The sequence below is a fragment of the Zootoca vivipara genome, chromosome 1 (assembly GCF_963506605.1).
Source record: "Zootoca vivipara chromosome 1, rZooViv1.1, whole genome shotgun sequence".
Classification (NCBI taxonomy): Eukaryota; Metazoa; Chordata; class Lepidosauria; order Squamata; family Lacertidae; genus Zootoca; species Zootoca vivipara.
In genome coordinates, this window is record NC_083276.1 from 73,302,197 (window position 1) to 73,316,437 (window position 14,241).

General features: G+C 45.4%; 1 protein-coding gene across 1 annotated transcript; it reads left to right on the forward strand.

Moving 5' to 3' along the window:
* Nucleotides 1–458: 458 nt before the first annotated feature.
* Nucleotides 459–4,144, forward strand: ASCL2 (achaete-scute family bHLH transcription factor 2). Its single transcript, XM_035134659.2, has 2 exons — nt 459–1,232; nt 2,865–4,144. The coding sequence occupies exon 1, from the start codon at nt 459–461 to the stop codon at nt 1,185–1,187; it is 729 nt and encodes a 242-aa protein (XP_034990550.2). The 3' UTR covers nt 1,188–1,232; nt 2,865–4,144.
* The last annotated feature ends 10,097 nt before the right edge of the window (nt 4,145–14,241 follow it).

Here is a 14,241-nt window from a genome sequence, read left to right on the forward strand (position 1 = left end):
GGAGGAGGGCTTGTTTATGGAACCTCGGCCGGGAGCCACGCGCCGGGCGCGCGAAGTTGCCAAGCGAGCTTCCCATTGGGTGGGAGGCGGCTCGGGAGCCAAGCGGGCGGCAGGGGGTTGCGCGCGGGGTGTGCGGCGCGCGCCGCGTCGCGTGCTGCTGCCGGGGGCCCGCGAGTGGCGGCAGCAGCGCGTGTTGATAAGGGGCAGAGCGGCGAGGCGCTGGCTGCAGAGGTGCCTGGGCAGCGCGCGAGGAGCAAGAGGGAGGAACGAAGCGAGGAAGGAAGGAAAGCGGGGACGGGGCGCGCCCGGGTCCAGCGCCTTCCCACCCCAGCCGGCCTTCACCTTTGCGTCCCAAGGGAACGCCGACTCGAGCCTGCCGCCGCTTCGATTTTGCGCGCCAAACTCCGGATCTTAGCGAAGGCACCGAGGCCGAGAGCCGGGAACATCGATGCCCCAAGATGAACGGCGGGGCGATCGCGACGGCCATGCAACAAGCGCCTGGCGAGGGTTTCCCTTTGGGCGGCAGCGGCGCCCACCCGGGCTCCTCGTTGGCGATCCGGCTGCAGGCGGGACCCTCTCCGTCGGGGCAGCCTCCGCAATGGGGCGCTGCTAAAGGCGGACCCGGCCCGGCTGCGCATTCCTCGTCGCGCTGCAAAAGCGCCAAGCGGCGCTCCAGCTCGCCTGAGCTGCTGCGCTGCAAGCGGCGCTTGGCGTTCCCGGGCCTGGCCGGCCAGGCGGGCGTCGGCGGGGCCGCGGCTGTGGCGCGGCGCAACGAGCGCGAGAGGAACCGCGTCAAGCTGGTCAACCTGGGCTTCCAGACGCTGCGCCAGCACGTGCCCAACGGCGCCGCCGCCAAGAAGATGAGCAAGGTGGAGACGCTGCGCTCGGCCGTCGAGTACATCAGGGCTCTGCAGCAGCTCCTCGACGAGCACGACGCCGTCAGCTCCGCCTTCCAGGACAGGCTCCTGCAGCCCGGCCGCATCGCCGCCGCCGCCTGCGCGGGCGGAGGAGGCTGCAGCGGAAGCTCGTATTCCTCCGCCTCGCCCTCCTTCGACGGCCGCGACGGCAGCTCGGTGCCCGGCTCGCCGCGCTCGGCGTACTCCTCGGACGAGAGCGGCTACGAGGGGGCGCTCAGCCCCGAGGAGCAGGAGCTGCTCGACTTCACCAGCTGGTTCGGCAGCTACTGACCCCCAGCCGCCACCGCCGACTCCGTCGAGGGAGCTCGCTCTCAGGTAAGTGGCAGAGAGGGAGCCCCATCGGACACAGCGGGACATGCTTCCCAGTAGGTATAGCTGCATGAGAGGAGGTGCTAAGCGGGCCAATGTTTCTTTGTAGACTAGTGGGGTTGGAAGGTATCCCCAAGGGTCATCTAGTCCAATAATCCTGGACTGGTGGCTATCCAACTTCTGCTTTAAAACCTCCAAGGAAGGAGCCCACCGCCTTCTGATTTTGAACAGCTCTTAACCGTTCAGAAAGTTCTTAATGCCAAGGTTGCAGGTTTGGTCCCCATATTCCTGACTTGCTGGGGGTTGGACTAGATGATCCCCAGGGTCCCTTCCAACTTCTATGATTCTTTGCTGTAGTCTTTTCATGGAGTCGTTTCAGAGAAAAACTCTTCACATAGCACACACAACCTGTGTTTTTAAACAATCCCCTGCTGCATTGCTGTGTCAGCCAGGGTTAGACAGTTATGCCCATGCTGCAGCAGCACGCTCCTGTCAACCTGGATTGGGATTTTGGCACATGATCACACAGGTGATCTGAAGCTGATCTGGCCAGGGTGGCAGGGGCCCATCACTGACTGGTGTGGCTGGAAGTTGGCACCGATTAACTGAAACGGGCCACTGCAGGTCAAGACAGTCATGTGAATGACTCAGATGTTTTAATATTGCTTGCATCCGAAAGTTTCCAGTGAAGGCTGGAATAAATTGACTGAAGCTGGTAATGCAGAAGGAATTCAGTGGTGCTAAAGTTCCATTGAAATGAATGGGGCTACCACAAAAACGGGCTTGGAGTTGGTGGTCTTAAATGCACTATTGAATATGGTTCTCTTAATGGGGAGGGCCACCCAAATCAACTTCACTTCAAAGGTGTGTGCCAGTGGTTTTACATAACTTATAAACATTCAAATCTCAGGATGGATACTGCTTGCAGTTGAATTGTTTCTCATCCTGAGTTTTGTTTGAGTTGGCAGCTGCATTGTAGCAGCTGCTTACCTGTGTTTCTCATTTGGAAGGAAGAGAGATATAGGTTTAAAATGTTTTGGGGTGAGTTTGCCTTGCAGGATAACTAAGAGTGCAGCCCTGTACAACTCTGAAGTAAGGCCCACAGAGTTCAGTGTGGCTTACTCCAATCTCCCAGGGGTGGATATAGGATCGCAGTTGAATCCCCCCAGTTCTAAATACTGTAGCTTTGTAGGGCCTATTGATTTCAGTGAAATTTGCATACAGGTACGTTCACATACTGGTGGACATGCAAGAAATTATTGGTCAGAATTCTGCCATTTACAAGCCCAGTTATATTTTCTTAAGGAAAGCAGGAAAAAGGTAGATTTAGAAGACACCACTTTTCTTGACAAAATAGAGGAGAGTGTGTTGAGAAATGACACACTCATTTCTCACTCATTTCACATTTTGCTTGGAGAATAGACAACAACAGTGCAATCCTATATATGTGTATTCAAAAGTAAGCCACACTGAGTTCAATGGGACATCCTGAATTGCTTTAACGGAACTCGTAAAAGAGTTCACTGCATGGATTAGTCTAGCTATGTGACCAGGGGAGAAAGCCCTGGATGGCTCCCCTCAGCCCCGCTGGATCTGTCAGTTATGTGCTCCTAATGGCCTTTCTGTTTTCTTTTGTAGCAACACTGAAAAGAGTGCTGTGTAGAACTTCAGTACCTCATTGTCCCAGGCACCCGTTAAGATGCAGCAGAAGAGCAACAAGGACCCTTAATTTAACATGCTTCCTACTTCCCTTGAGCCTCATTGCAAAGGATATCGAACGCTCAGATCCTTGTGACATCTGACATTGTTCTTTCATGAAACAAAAGACTAGTGGCTTGTGATCTTTCTTTCTTTTTAAAAAAGTGCAATTATGTAAATAGGTAATAGGGGCCAAAGATTATACCTGCTGTTGTACAGTAGTATATGGTGGCCCCTCTTGAGTTCTTGAATTACCAATGAAAAAGCTTATTTCTGATTCCAGTGGCAGATGGAGATTACTGGGCTTCCACATTTAATACGTGCATACTTTTTATATGGGAAGGGGTGAAATAATTAAAACTTGATGCTTCCTTTTTTCTGAATGGGAAGGGGACTATTGCCATGTCAGAAATTAACTTTATACATGTAACTTGAACTGCCTGTGTGAACACTGTTGATATGAAGACTTATTTTTGTACAAAAATCTCTAGAAATTGCAATTGGAGAGGAAATATTTGTAGAAGTCTGTTGCACCCTTGACTTCTTAACACTGCCAGCTAGGACGTTTTGAGACCTTATACAACTTAGGTAAAGTTTCCTAACATTTTATGCTAAAGGAGTGTAAAACTGTTTGTGTTGCATATGATGTCCAAGACTTTGTATTTTGTTTTGGGGTCTGGTGTGAAGGTTCAATTCTCTGGAGAAAAACAACCCTGAAGTTTTATTTTTAATGTATTGAAGGTATTTTTGTATGCACTTGTTAGGATTTGTTGAGATGTATATATGCAGTTTTTAAAGAGTATCCTATTTTATGTAAATCAACTTTATAAATAAAATCTATTTATAAATAGCCTTAGTTATCATAGCTGTCTTATTCTGTTCTCCTGGATGTGGGAAAGGGAAAGCTACAGAGGCAGATTAATACTGTGTTTGCCTCTGTTTAGATTCATATTTGTAATCTGGGTTCAGATGTCACATTGAACCATGGTTCATTGTCACTTAATGAGCCTAGCTTCTGCTTGTATACTTCCCTCCTTTCCTATGCAGCCAGGGTGTGGAAAGCTTTTCCTTAACCACAGTTTGTTGTGTTGTCCAGTGTGTCAAACTCATCAACACTTAACTATAGTTAATTGCCAGAGGGAAACTTTAAAATTGTGGTTTTAGGTGCTCGGGAAGCTGTGATTAATTAAATGTAGAAGTGGAAGATTCTGAACCTGGAGACCTGGGGGAGGCTATGCTCAATCATGTCATGCTAAACCCGAGGGTGGAGAATCTGTGGCCCACCAGATATTGTTGGATTCCAACTCCCACCGGCCCTAGTGAGCATGGCCAATGGTCAGGGAGGATGGAAGTTTTAATTCATTAGCATATAGAGGGTCTCAGGTTCTCCACTCCTAGTTTAGTATGATCCTCAAATTTGGTCATGGATTACTTAACATTGCTATATGTAGCCTTAATGCTAGTAAGTGGTCTGTAAGCTATCTCTGTTGCACATATACACACAGCATTAGAAGGGATTTTAGGCTCTTAATGTCTATCCCAGACATCCCCAAACTTCGGCCCTCCAGATGTTTTGGACTACAATTCCCATCTTCCCCGACCACTGGTCCCGTTAGCTAGGGATCATGGGAGCTTTAGGCCAAAACATCTGGAGGGCCACAGTTTGGGGATGCCTGGTCTATCCTATTCAGAGACGCCAAATTTACCAAAGTAAGTAATTCACTGTTCATGTTTACCCAACTTTTCTTGGAGTAAAAAAAGAAGTTTACGGTGTTTGTATAGGTAAAATACTTGTGTGATAGAAAACTGTACCGTTTATACTGAGAAAATGGGTGCAGAACGTACCTGCTGGCATCAGTCTCTCCCTAGGGCCCCCATCAGAGATAAAGACCAAATACATAGCACAATTACTTTCTTAACTAGTGCTTTTAATATTTGCATGGCAAAGCATATATTAAAGCTTTGTTGAGCGGGACAGCATTTTTGTGTTCAAGTGCTTAGATATATACACTTCATACCACTTCTGATGAAAAATTTACAACAATGACCTCAATTATTATGGATGGCATCTACCAGTACTCTACATTTGCTTTATTAAATGGAAAAGGGAAACATTATTTTTGTGAGACTACACAAGAAAAACAGCCACTGTATGCCACCTTAATTACTAATTATGCTATTGAGCCAGAAATAGTCCAATGACTATTTTATAGGGATACTGTGCCATTGAAGAGTGGCTTTGGGTCTAATTTCTGTCGCAAACTTTCAACCTTCAGAATCTAGATCATGATTGGACATATTTCATTTCACTTGATTATAAGGCAGAGAAATATATAATAAAACCAAGATAATAGTTGTTAGTGAAGGGGAGCCTGGGACAAGGTCTTTGTGTTGTGATATCTCATCTTATTTTCCTATGTTGTGCTTTTATTCCTGTTCAGTTCCATTTAAATTGGTGTCAGAACCTGGCTCTTAGTTTACTGGAAATAAGCATATAGGACTGATGAGTAGGCAATTTCATTTGCACCCAGAGGTTATTTAGGAGCCTTTCAAGTGAATAAGCATCAAAGCTTTGTCAGGATACCTTGTGTAAGACATGTCTTGCCTCTGGCTTCATCAGAGGGCATGTTTCGGTGTGTACAATTGCCGCATACACTGGCAATAAAAAGCAATTCTCGAAATGTTCTTGCATTTAATGGTTCTGTAGAAACTCAAAACCAAGCTGATACCAATACAGACTTCACAACATTTAAACTAGTAACACTATTCTCAGGCTGGCCATTTGTAAATTCTGCTTTTTCCTTAGCTATACTGTTCCAGTTCAAGTAAGAGGAGAAAGTGAGTACCGTACTTGTCAGAAGCTCAATGAGAGGCTAGCTGTAGTCCAGGCTTCCCCTTTTCTCCCCAAGCCAACAGTATTTTGATAATCTAGGCTGCAATCTGCAAATTGAAGACTTCAAAGGGGTCCTGGAAATGGCCTGTAGGCTTCAGGTCAGTCCCCTCTTGGAAGTCTGCAGGTTTGTTGGTTTGCTGGAGCTAACCAGTTAGTTGCAAAGTTGAACTCGGTGGATCTAGGACGGTGGAAAGAACAGCGGTCCCAACTGGGGGGCAATCTGGGGGAAAATAGGGATTAAACTAATAATAATCTAAGACTTTAACAAGGATGAGGATATTAACTAAAATAAATAATTGGGCAAATACACATTTTTTTTTGTTTGCATGGTTCACAGACTATGGCTTGGTTGGCCATAGCATGGCAAGTCACACCCTGGCTTACTGACTGGGACAGTGTGGATACATAGGCTTCTGCAGAGAAGCTCACAACTGCATGGGTTTTCCCTGGTTCTTTCTACTCCTATGCCATGGTGAACGAACTACTAAGTTGGCTTAGTGTGACCTCTGAACCAGGATCTGTGCTTTAGTTCTCTCCTCTCCAACCACTAGCTGTAGCCAAGGTTTGTTAGAGAACCAGGCCATTATGTCTTGACCCTTGGACAAGGCTCGTGAGTCCTTTCCCCTGGAAAACAATTTCTTCAAATCCCTCATCCAGTATCCTTGCCAGCAGATTGTGAAAAGGAAGCTATGGATCTGCTCTGTTCTGCTGCTAACCAGGCCCCAGTAGCAGACATGGTGGGTCTGTGGTGCTCACCTGACCTCTGGTCAGTCATGCTGCTTCTCCTTGGCAGGTGGAGGGGAGGGGCAGGAGTGAGGTGGGTGCAGGGCAAACACATTGGCAGAGCCAATCTGCTGATGCGTTTGCAGCGTACCAACCTCCCTACTGCCTTGCCTTGCCTTTCCTCCCCCTCCTGATAAGCAGCAGCAACACAACTGGCCAGAGGCCAGGTGAGCACCGCCCTCCCACTTCCTACTGCCATGTCTCATTCCCAATGCCAGAACTGCAGCAGTCATTCATAGATGACCCAGTGCTGCAAGCCGGGTCCAGTAGGAAAGGGTACAATCTGTAGGAAATAAGCCATGGGGCCTGCTCCATCGCCTACGTGTGGTTGTTGGGACTTTTAAAGTCCCAATTTTAAATTGGGAATTTTAAGGACAAATTCCTATCCCTCATGGTTTGCAGATCAAAAATTTGAAACTACATTGCTTATTGGGTCCTGGAACAGGGTTGCAATGGTCAAGGTTTGGGGTTCTCAAGGTTTTCAAGGTTTGGGACTCTTTCAGATGACCTATTTATTGAGCATTGATCCTGATTTCGTTGCACAAAGCTCGTGAGGAGATCAAGCAATGCCCAGTCTGAATTAATCATTCATTCTCATTTGTCTGCAAGGAGCTTATGAGCAATGAGCAACCATCCAGATTTCATCCGGATTTGCTTGTTCCTATGAGTTAATCAGTCATTTTTCTCACACTTTATTTCCTCATCACTTTCCTAACTGCAAAAAGTCTTTTTTTAAAAAAGGTGGAATGGTTGCACCAGAGTGCTTTAATCTACTTAAATTGCATCAACTTAAATTTCAGGATGCAACTGAATCCCTCCCACAAAATACGGAATTTGGAGGTGACCTAAGAGCCCATTTCCTTGTCCTCCCTTCTCCTTCTTCACTCCATGCTTCTTATCCTTTTTGGTTCCACCTGTGTAATCAAAATGTCCTGATTTCTGTGAAAACTCAAATTTTATCATCAGCATCTGTGATTTTTTTTGGGGGGGGGGGGCTTGAAACATAGTAGACACAGGCTACATACACACGATAAATTTAAAGCGCTCCCCCCATACAATCCTGGGAATTGTAGTATTTTAATAATGCTGGGAATTGTGGTTCTGTGAGGGGTGAATTCTTTGGAGGAAAATGTGTTTTGAGTGCATTGTGTGTACATACACAGCCACAATCTATCTTAAAACAGGTGTTTGGTTAGAAAAAGATGTATGGGCAAGGACCAACACATTGCTTTTGTTGGTAATTTTAGTTGCGCTGTGGAACTGAGAACCTGCCAGCCCCCAGTTTGCTACCACTGTTCCCTTCCACTGTTAACAGCCTTGCTGCAGCTCTACGCAACACAAGGAAGGGAACAGGCAACAAGTCATACGCTAATCCCTTCTTGCCGGAAGTTGTCTTGCAATCACAGCCTTCGCTGAGAGCAAACAGCCACAACTCATAAACACTGTTGTTACTTTCTTCATTATAACTGCCAGGAGAGAGATCGGCTGAGAAAATGCCTCTGTTGCCTCCCTTCTGCCTTTAGCCAACAGAAAGAGGGTTATAGGCTGGGCAATGTTTTATATGGTGCCAGGTTCTTGAGCCACCCCATCCTTCAGGGGGAAAAGTTGAAGCAAGTACTGTGATGAATATCCCTTTGATACTTTCAAATAAACTTTTAAAAGACGGCTTCATATATCACCGTGTTGTTACAGGATGTGTGTATCTGAGGTCAAAACACAGCTAGCTTTCAAGATTCGCATTTCTTTGAATTTTGCAATGCAGTTCACCAATCAAGAAACGGGTCCAAATATGTGTATATTAGGGGGAAGTGTACATAAACATGCATATATTAGGGAAAACATTAAAATTACATTGTATTGGGGGAAATTGCTTAAACAAATATATATTAGAGTCAAATGTACATTATAGAATCATAGAATTGTAGAGTTGGAAGGGACCCCAAGGTTTAAATGCTATCCGTTAAAATACTGACAAATTTTCATGAGTCCTTCCTTTAAAAAAAAAGTGAACTGATGCAGAAATGTGGAGAACTGAAATTAATAATTGAAAAATGAAAAATTGGGAGAAACTTAGATTGATAGATTCAGCTACTCCGCCAACAAATTAGCGCAATTGGCATCAGGTATATGTCTTAAAAGTCATGCCTTCACCCTTAGTCAAATCCTCTCCTTTTCCAGAAAGGCTTCTGGCTAGTTCATGAGGGCTTTCCTTGTCTTGATTGGTTCTCAACTTCCCCTGACATCATCAGAGCTTTCCATCTCCCCTTCATACGCCAAAAGTTATTATAGATCATATATCACTTTCTTTCTTTCTTTCTTTCTTTCTTTCTTTCTTTCTTTCTTTCTTTCTTTCTTTCTTTCTTTCTTTCTTTCCCTTTTCACAAACTGGGAACGCATAAGCGAAGCGAGTGGGAGGGAGATCGCTCCGAGGGGAGGAAGGTTTGAAAGAGTTCAGAGCAGCTTCTGGGACAATGAGAGCGGGTCAGTGTGCGCATTGTGGCTGACTCTATCCATCTAAATAAAGGGAAGCTTCTGACTTGTGTCCCAGCTGGGAGAGTTCTTGCGTTGTTTTGTTGTCGGGCCCCTCCTCCCTGTTTGCTCCTCCTCCCTCCCCTCGGTCTCTCTTCCAAATGGATCAAAGTGGTGCCCTCACTCTCCTCCCCCCACCTCCATCCCTTTTTCAGCCCCCTCTTCTCCAGAGCATGGCATAATGCAGCCTTTTGTGGAGGCCACTGCGGAGGCCTTTTGCACCTCATTATCTTCATTGTGTGCCCCCATTATCCTGTCCCACTCCTTGTAAATAAACTCTATAGCGAGAAGACTGGGAGAATGGCAATGGGCGGAGAGATTGTGTGTGTGTGTGAAGAGCAGAGGGTGTTGAGGTGACCTGTCATTTGGCAAATGTGAGCTGCAATAGCGAGAGAAAGTTGCACATGGCATAGGATGAAAGGGCATATAGGCAGAAGTAATTGGGGGACACATGATCAAGATCATTATTGGAAAAACAACTGTGGTGCTGTTGGCAACTCTAGTCTCAACGGGGAGCACGGCAGCTCATGCAGTTTGCTATGGGTCGTCATTTGACCTCCCAGCTATTTGATTTGAAGGGGAAAAGGAAGCTAGCATTGGGAGGGGGCATCCTGAGTGATACAGAGCAAGCAATAAAGAGCCCCTTAAATGTTCAAGTATTTGATCAGATTTCTGGTGGGTCTGCCAGCTGTTTATTGTTATGTTGCATGAGTGCTGTAAAGGTAAGTAAGGGCCCATCTGCACTACGCTTTTAAAGCAGTATCCCACAACTTCAAACAGGCATGACTTCCCCCAAAGAATCCCATGAACTGAAGTTTGATAAGGGTGCCGAGAGTTGTTAGGAGACAACTTCTTAAAGAGCAACACTGCCCAGAGTTCCCTGGGAATAGGGACAGGTTAAATCAATCTGAGAATTGGTTTAGTGTAAGGATCCTGATATATAAGGCGCTAAACAACTTGGGAACCAGTTACCAAAAAGAGCACCTTCTCCACAGAGACCTCCTCAGTCACTGAAATGTACAGAGCAGGCCCTCCTGGGAAGGGTCCTTTCCATTATAGCACCCGGTCTTTGGAACTGCCTCCTCCTTTAAGTGTCTTGGGTGCCAACCCTAGGTATGTTTCAGTGTTTCTTGAAGAGTTATTTATTCAATCAAGCACTTGCTGATTTCTAATACTGTACTGTACCTAGCTTTAAGCAATATGCTGCTCATTAATGTGTTTTCTATTGTAGTTGGTTGTGTTTATAATTTTAATTTATTTCTTTTGCTGTATCCACTATGCTGAAATTTTTATAGTGAACATACATTTTTTCAGAGGGGAGTAATAATAATAATACCGTAATAATAATAATAATAATAATAATAATAATAATAATAAATTTATTATTTATACCCTGCCCATCTGGCTGAGTTTCCCCAGCCACTCTGGGCGGCTCCCAATCGAGTGTTAAAAACAATACAGCATTAAATATTAAAAACGTCCCTAAACAGGGCTGCCCCTAAACAGATGTCTTTTAAAAATAGGATAGCTGCTTATTTCCTTGACATCTGAGTTACAGTCAGGTACAGAGAGTGATCCAAACTCCTGCTCTCTATATAGCTGGTCTTTCCAAGTCACAAGGGTTTTGAAGGCAACTTGCAATTATTTGAGCCTATAACAAATTATACAAATGAGTTAAGGAACAGGAAAAAGGAACCTTCTTGTGCTGTTATCATTTGGGGGGGGGTTGTGCTTTGTCTGTATATAAACTGACAGTTTTATGAAACATTCACAGCTTTAACAAGCACTGCATTTACTTCAGCAAGAGGAAATAGATGCAATCTCCCACCTCCAGAGTTTCACCTTTGGCCATTACCTTTGGCTCAGAACCTATCCTTGTTGCTGCTAAGGAAACACCGTAAGTCCCATTCAGGTGTTTGTTAACTGGATCTGTGGGGCCATGTTCAGCATCTTCTCCATCGCGACCTACCTGCATTGAGTGGGAAGGTGAGAAGGCAGTTGTAGCACATCCACCTGAATTTGTTATGGTCCTCCCCATGTTTAGGAGCTCTGATCATGCAGGCTTTGTAATCATGGGGAGGTATTTAACTGTTTCCAGCCAAATGTGCGTACAAACCCTCTTGGGACGTTCCTGCTCAGTGTGGAAGGATTGGGGAAGAAAGGGGTGGGGGACAGTGCTTGCAGACCCGTGACCCCCCCCCATGGGTACCATATTCGTGACTGCCTGAACAGGGCTTTCGTCTCATTTCATAATGTAAAGGACAACCTTTGGAATGTAAGGCATTGGGTCCAGTCACGGACGACTCTTGGGTTGCGGCGCTCATCTCGCTTTATTGGCCGAGGGAGCCGGCGTACAGCTTCCGGGTAAATAGCTCAAACAGTCAGGATGCTGTGCAAGAATACTATTAGCCATATTTTCTATAGATGTACAATTCCCTGCTCAAGATCAGAAGAAATAAGCTGAAGCTGATTGGCTGGAACATCACAAACCTATATGTAGCTCTTTAACAATACAGCAAGATAGATGACTGCAATCAGTATTTGAATCATGATAAGTATATCTGTCAAATGTTTTGTGAAAAGAGGGCGCAAGCTGGGTTTCTTTCTAAGCGCAAAACTGTAACATGTCCCATTTGCATATATATACATATATGCATTTAATGTACACACACCTCATAAAGCAACTAAGAGTTTTTCTGTAAATACATCATTCTGCAAGTTCTTGGATATCTAATAGTCAAAATTCAGGAAAATAAAAGCTGTAAATGAAGTGATGTGCTTTAACATGGGGACGAAATAAAAGATGAAATGATTTGGTCTGCAGTTGATGATAGACCATAGGCTAGTTCTTCAGTGAGTTTGGCAACCTCATACATAGTAAATGGGGCAAGCCTGTCTGGATCTGACCACCTAGTGTTGTACTAGGAAATATTACACACACACACACACACACACACACACACAGTGTGTGTGTGTGTGTGTTTCTATCTGTCATGTTGGCAGGATATTTCACTCCCCATTACACCAAATATTAATTTGGGTCAGAAGCATAGAAAACCTGTTATTAGCTGATTGGAAAATGTTGAATCAGAGGCCTAACTTGGGTGGGCTTTTATTGCTTTTATTGTTTTCACACAAACACAATTCCATCAGGGTTTAATTCAATGATGAGAAATGGCCCAAATGCCGACAAATACAACAAAACTGCCATTCCCAATCAAGTGCTTTCATTCCCCATGTATTAAGATTTCCATATATGAAGTTCTCTCTTTTATCCCCCCTCTGCCTTTTCTTCTAGCAAAGCCCTGCATTTGCTGAGTAAAGCCTGCCTCCCAAACGGAAGCCTACGGCTCTAAGATTTGTCCCAATATAGTACGGTAATAATGCAAATAAATGTGTGTGTGCATGCAGAAAGAACTTTGTGTATACTTTCCTTCTGCCTTTCTTTTCATGGCTGTGTACATACAACTTCATATTGCTGATGTACGCAGATCCCCCTCCCCACCCATGAAAAACATGTTGCTCCAAAGTCCCAGAACTTCCAGCAGAGAGCAGGTGTGGAGGCCACGTGGCTCACCATCAGCTACAGCTGAGCTTCTTTGCTGATTGGACCCTGGCTCGCGCCTAGGCACCCTTGCCCTGCATTCTTCAACCTCACCCGTTCCCCCCCCCCCACGTTTCCACGTTACCTCTACCCCTGTGGTCAGTGATTAATGGTGACCATCAATCTGCCATTCCTGCAGTGAATGCAACAGTCAGTTTGCGATTAACCTTTAAAAAACCCTCCCTCTTTCCCCTTTTAAGCCCCATGCTGAGATTATCACATGAAATAAACCAGGGCCCATTCAGGGTCTCCAGAGAACAGGTCTCCTGTTCTTTTCATATTGAAATGGAGCTGTATCAAAAGCTTCTTTGAAGTGTGTTCCACGGGAGAGAGATATTCTCCCTGAGACACTGTAGGAAGGGAGAACCACTAAGCCAATGGGGCAAAAGTGGAATTGTTCTGTCAGTGAAGAACTTGTTAACCTGTTGGAAGGCCCTCTGCCTGCAATAGGCTGCTTATTCTTGAATCACTGCAGACAACCATTAAAGGGCTCAGAGTTTTATTTCAATAATTATTATCTGTGCCATATTGCTGAAGGCCCCAGACAACAAGATCCTCTTTGTGATATTTGGGTCTGCCTGCCGTACTCTCATCGCAAACTCATTTTGTCTGAGCCAACTTGGGTTTAATTAGATTGACTCAGCCAACTCACTACAACGCAGTCACCCTGCTTAAGGAGTAGTGCCATTTTGCCTCCGCTCTAGTGCTCAGAGTGTGTATGAAGCATTTCTGCCTATGCATAAAACTGCACTATTCCCTAGCAGTGTGACTGTAGTGCCTAGAATAGCATGAAGTGCTATATATATATAAAAACCACACACACAAAAATGACAGTACAGCAGGTCAAAAAATGGGGGGGGGCTGGCCTACTGTGGATGAGGTTGCACTCCTTCTAAAAGATCCTCAAGGATCAGGCGAATACTTCAAATGTGTTAAGAGATCTCTGGTGCTGCAGAAAGATGTGCAGGTGTCATTTGTAGTTACAAGGCTGTTTGTTAACAGGAAAATCTAGAGCATATTGGAGCATATTGCACCAGTACTCAAAGATCTTCTGGTTCCCAGTTTGCCAGCAGGCATATTGTAGAGGGCTGGTTTCAGCCTTCAGAACCATAAATGGCAAGTTGTTGTTGTTTAGTCGTGTCCAACTCTTCGTGACCCCCATGAACCAGAGCACGCCAGGCACTCCTATCTTCCACTGCTTCCCTCAGTTTGGTCAGATTCATGTGGGTAGCTTCGAGGACCCTGTCCAACCATCTCATCCTCTGTCGTCCCCTTCTTCTTGTGCCCTCCATCTTTCCCAACATCAGGGTCTTTTCCAGGGAGTCTTCTCTTCTCATGAGGTGGCCAAAGTATTGGAGCCTCAGCTTCAGGATCTGTCCTTCCAGTGAGCACTCAGGGCTGATTTCCTTAAGAATGGATAGGTTTGATCTTCTTGCAGTCCTTTGTCGGCAAGGTGATGTCTCTGCTTTTTAAGATGCTGTCTAGGTTTGTCATTGCTTTTCTCCCAA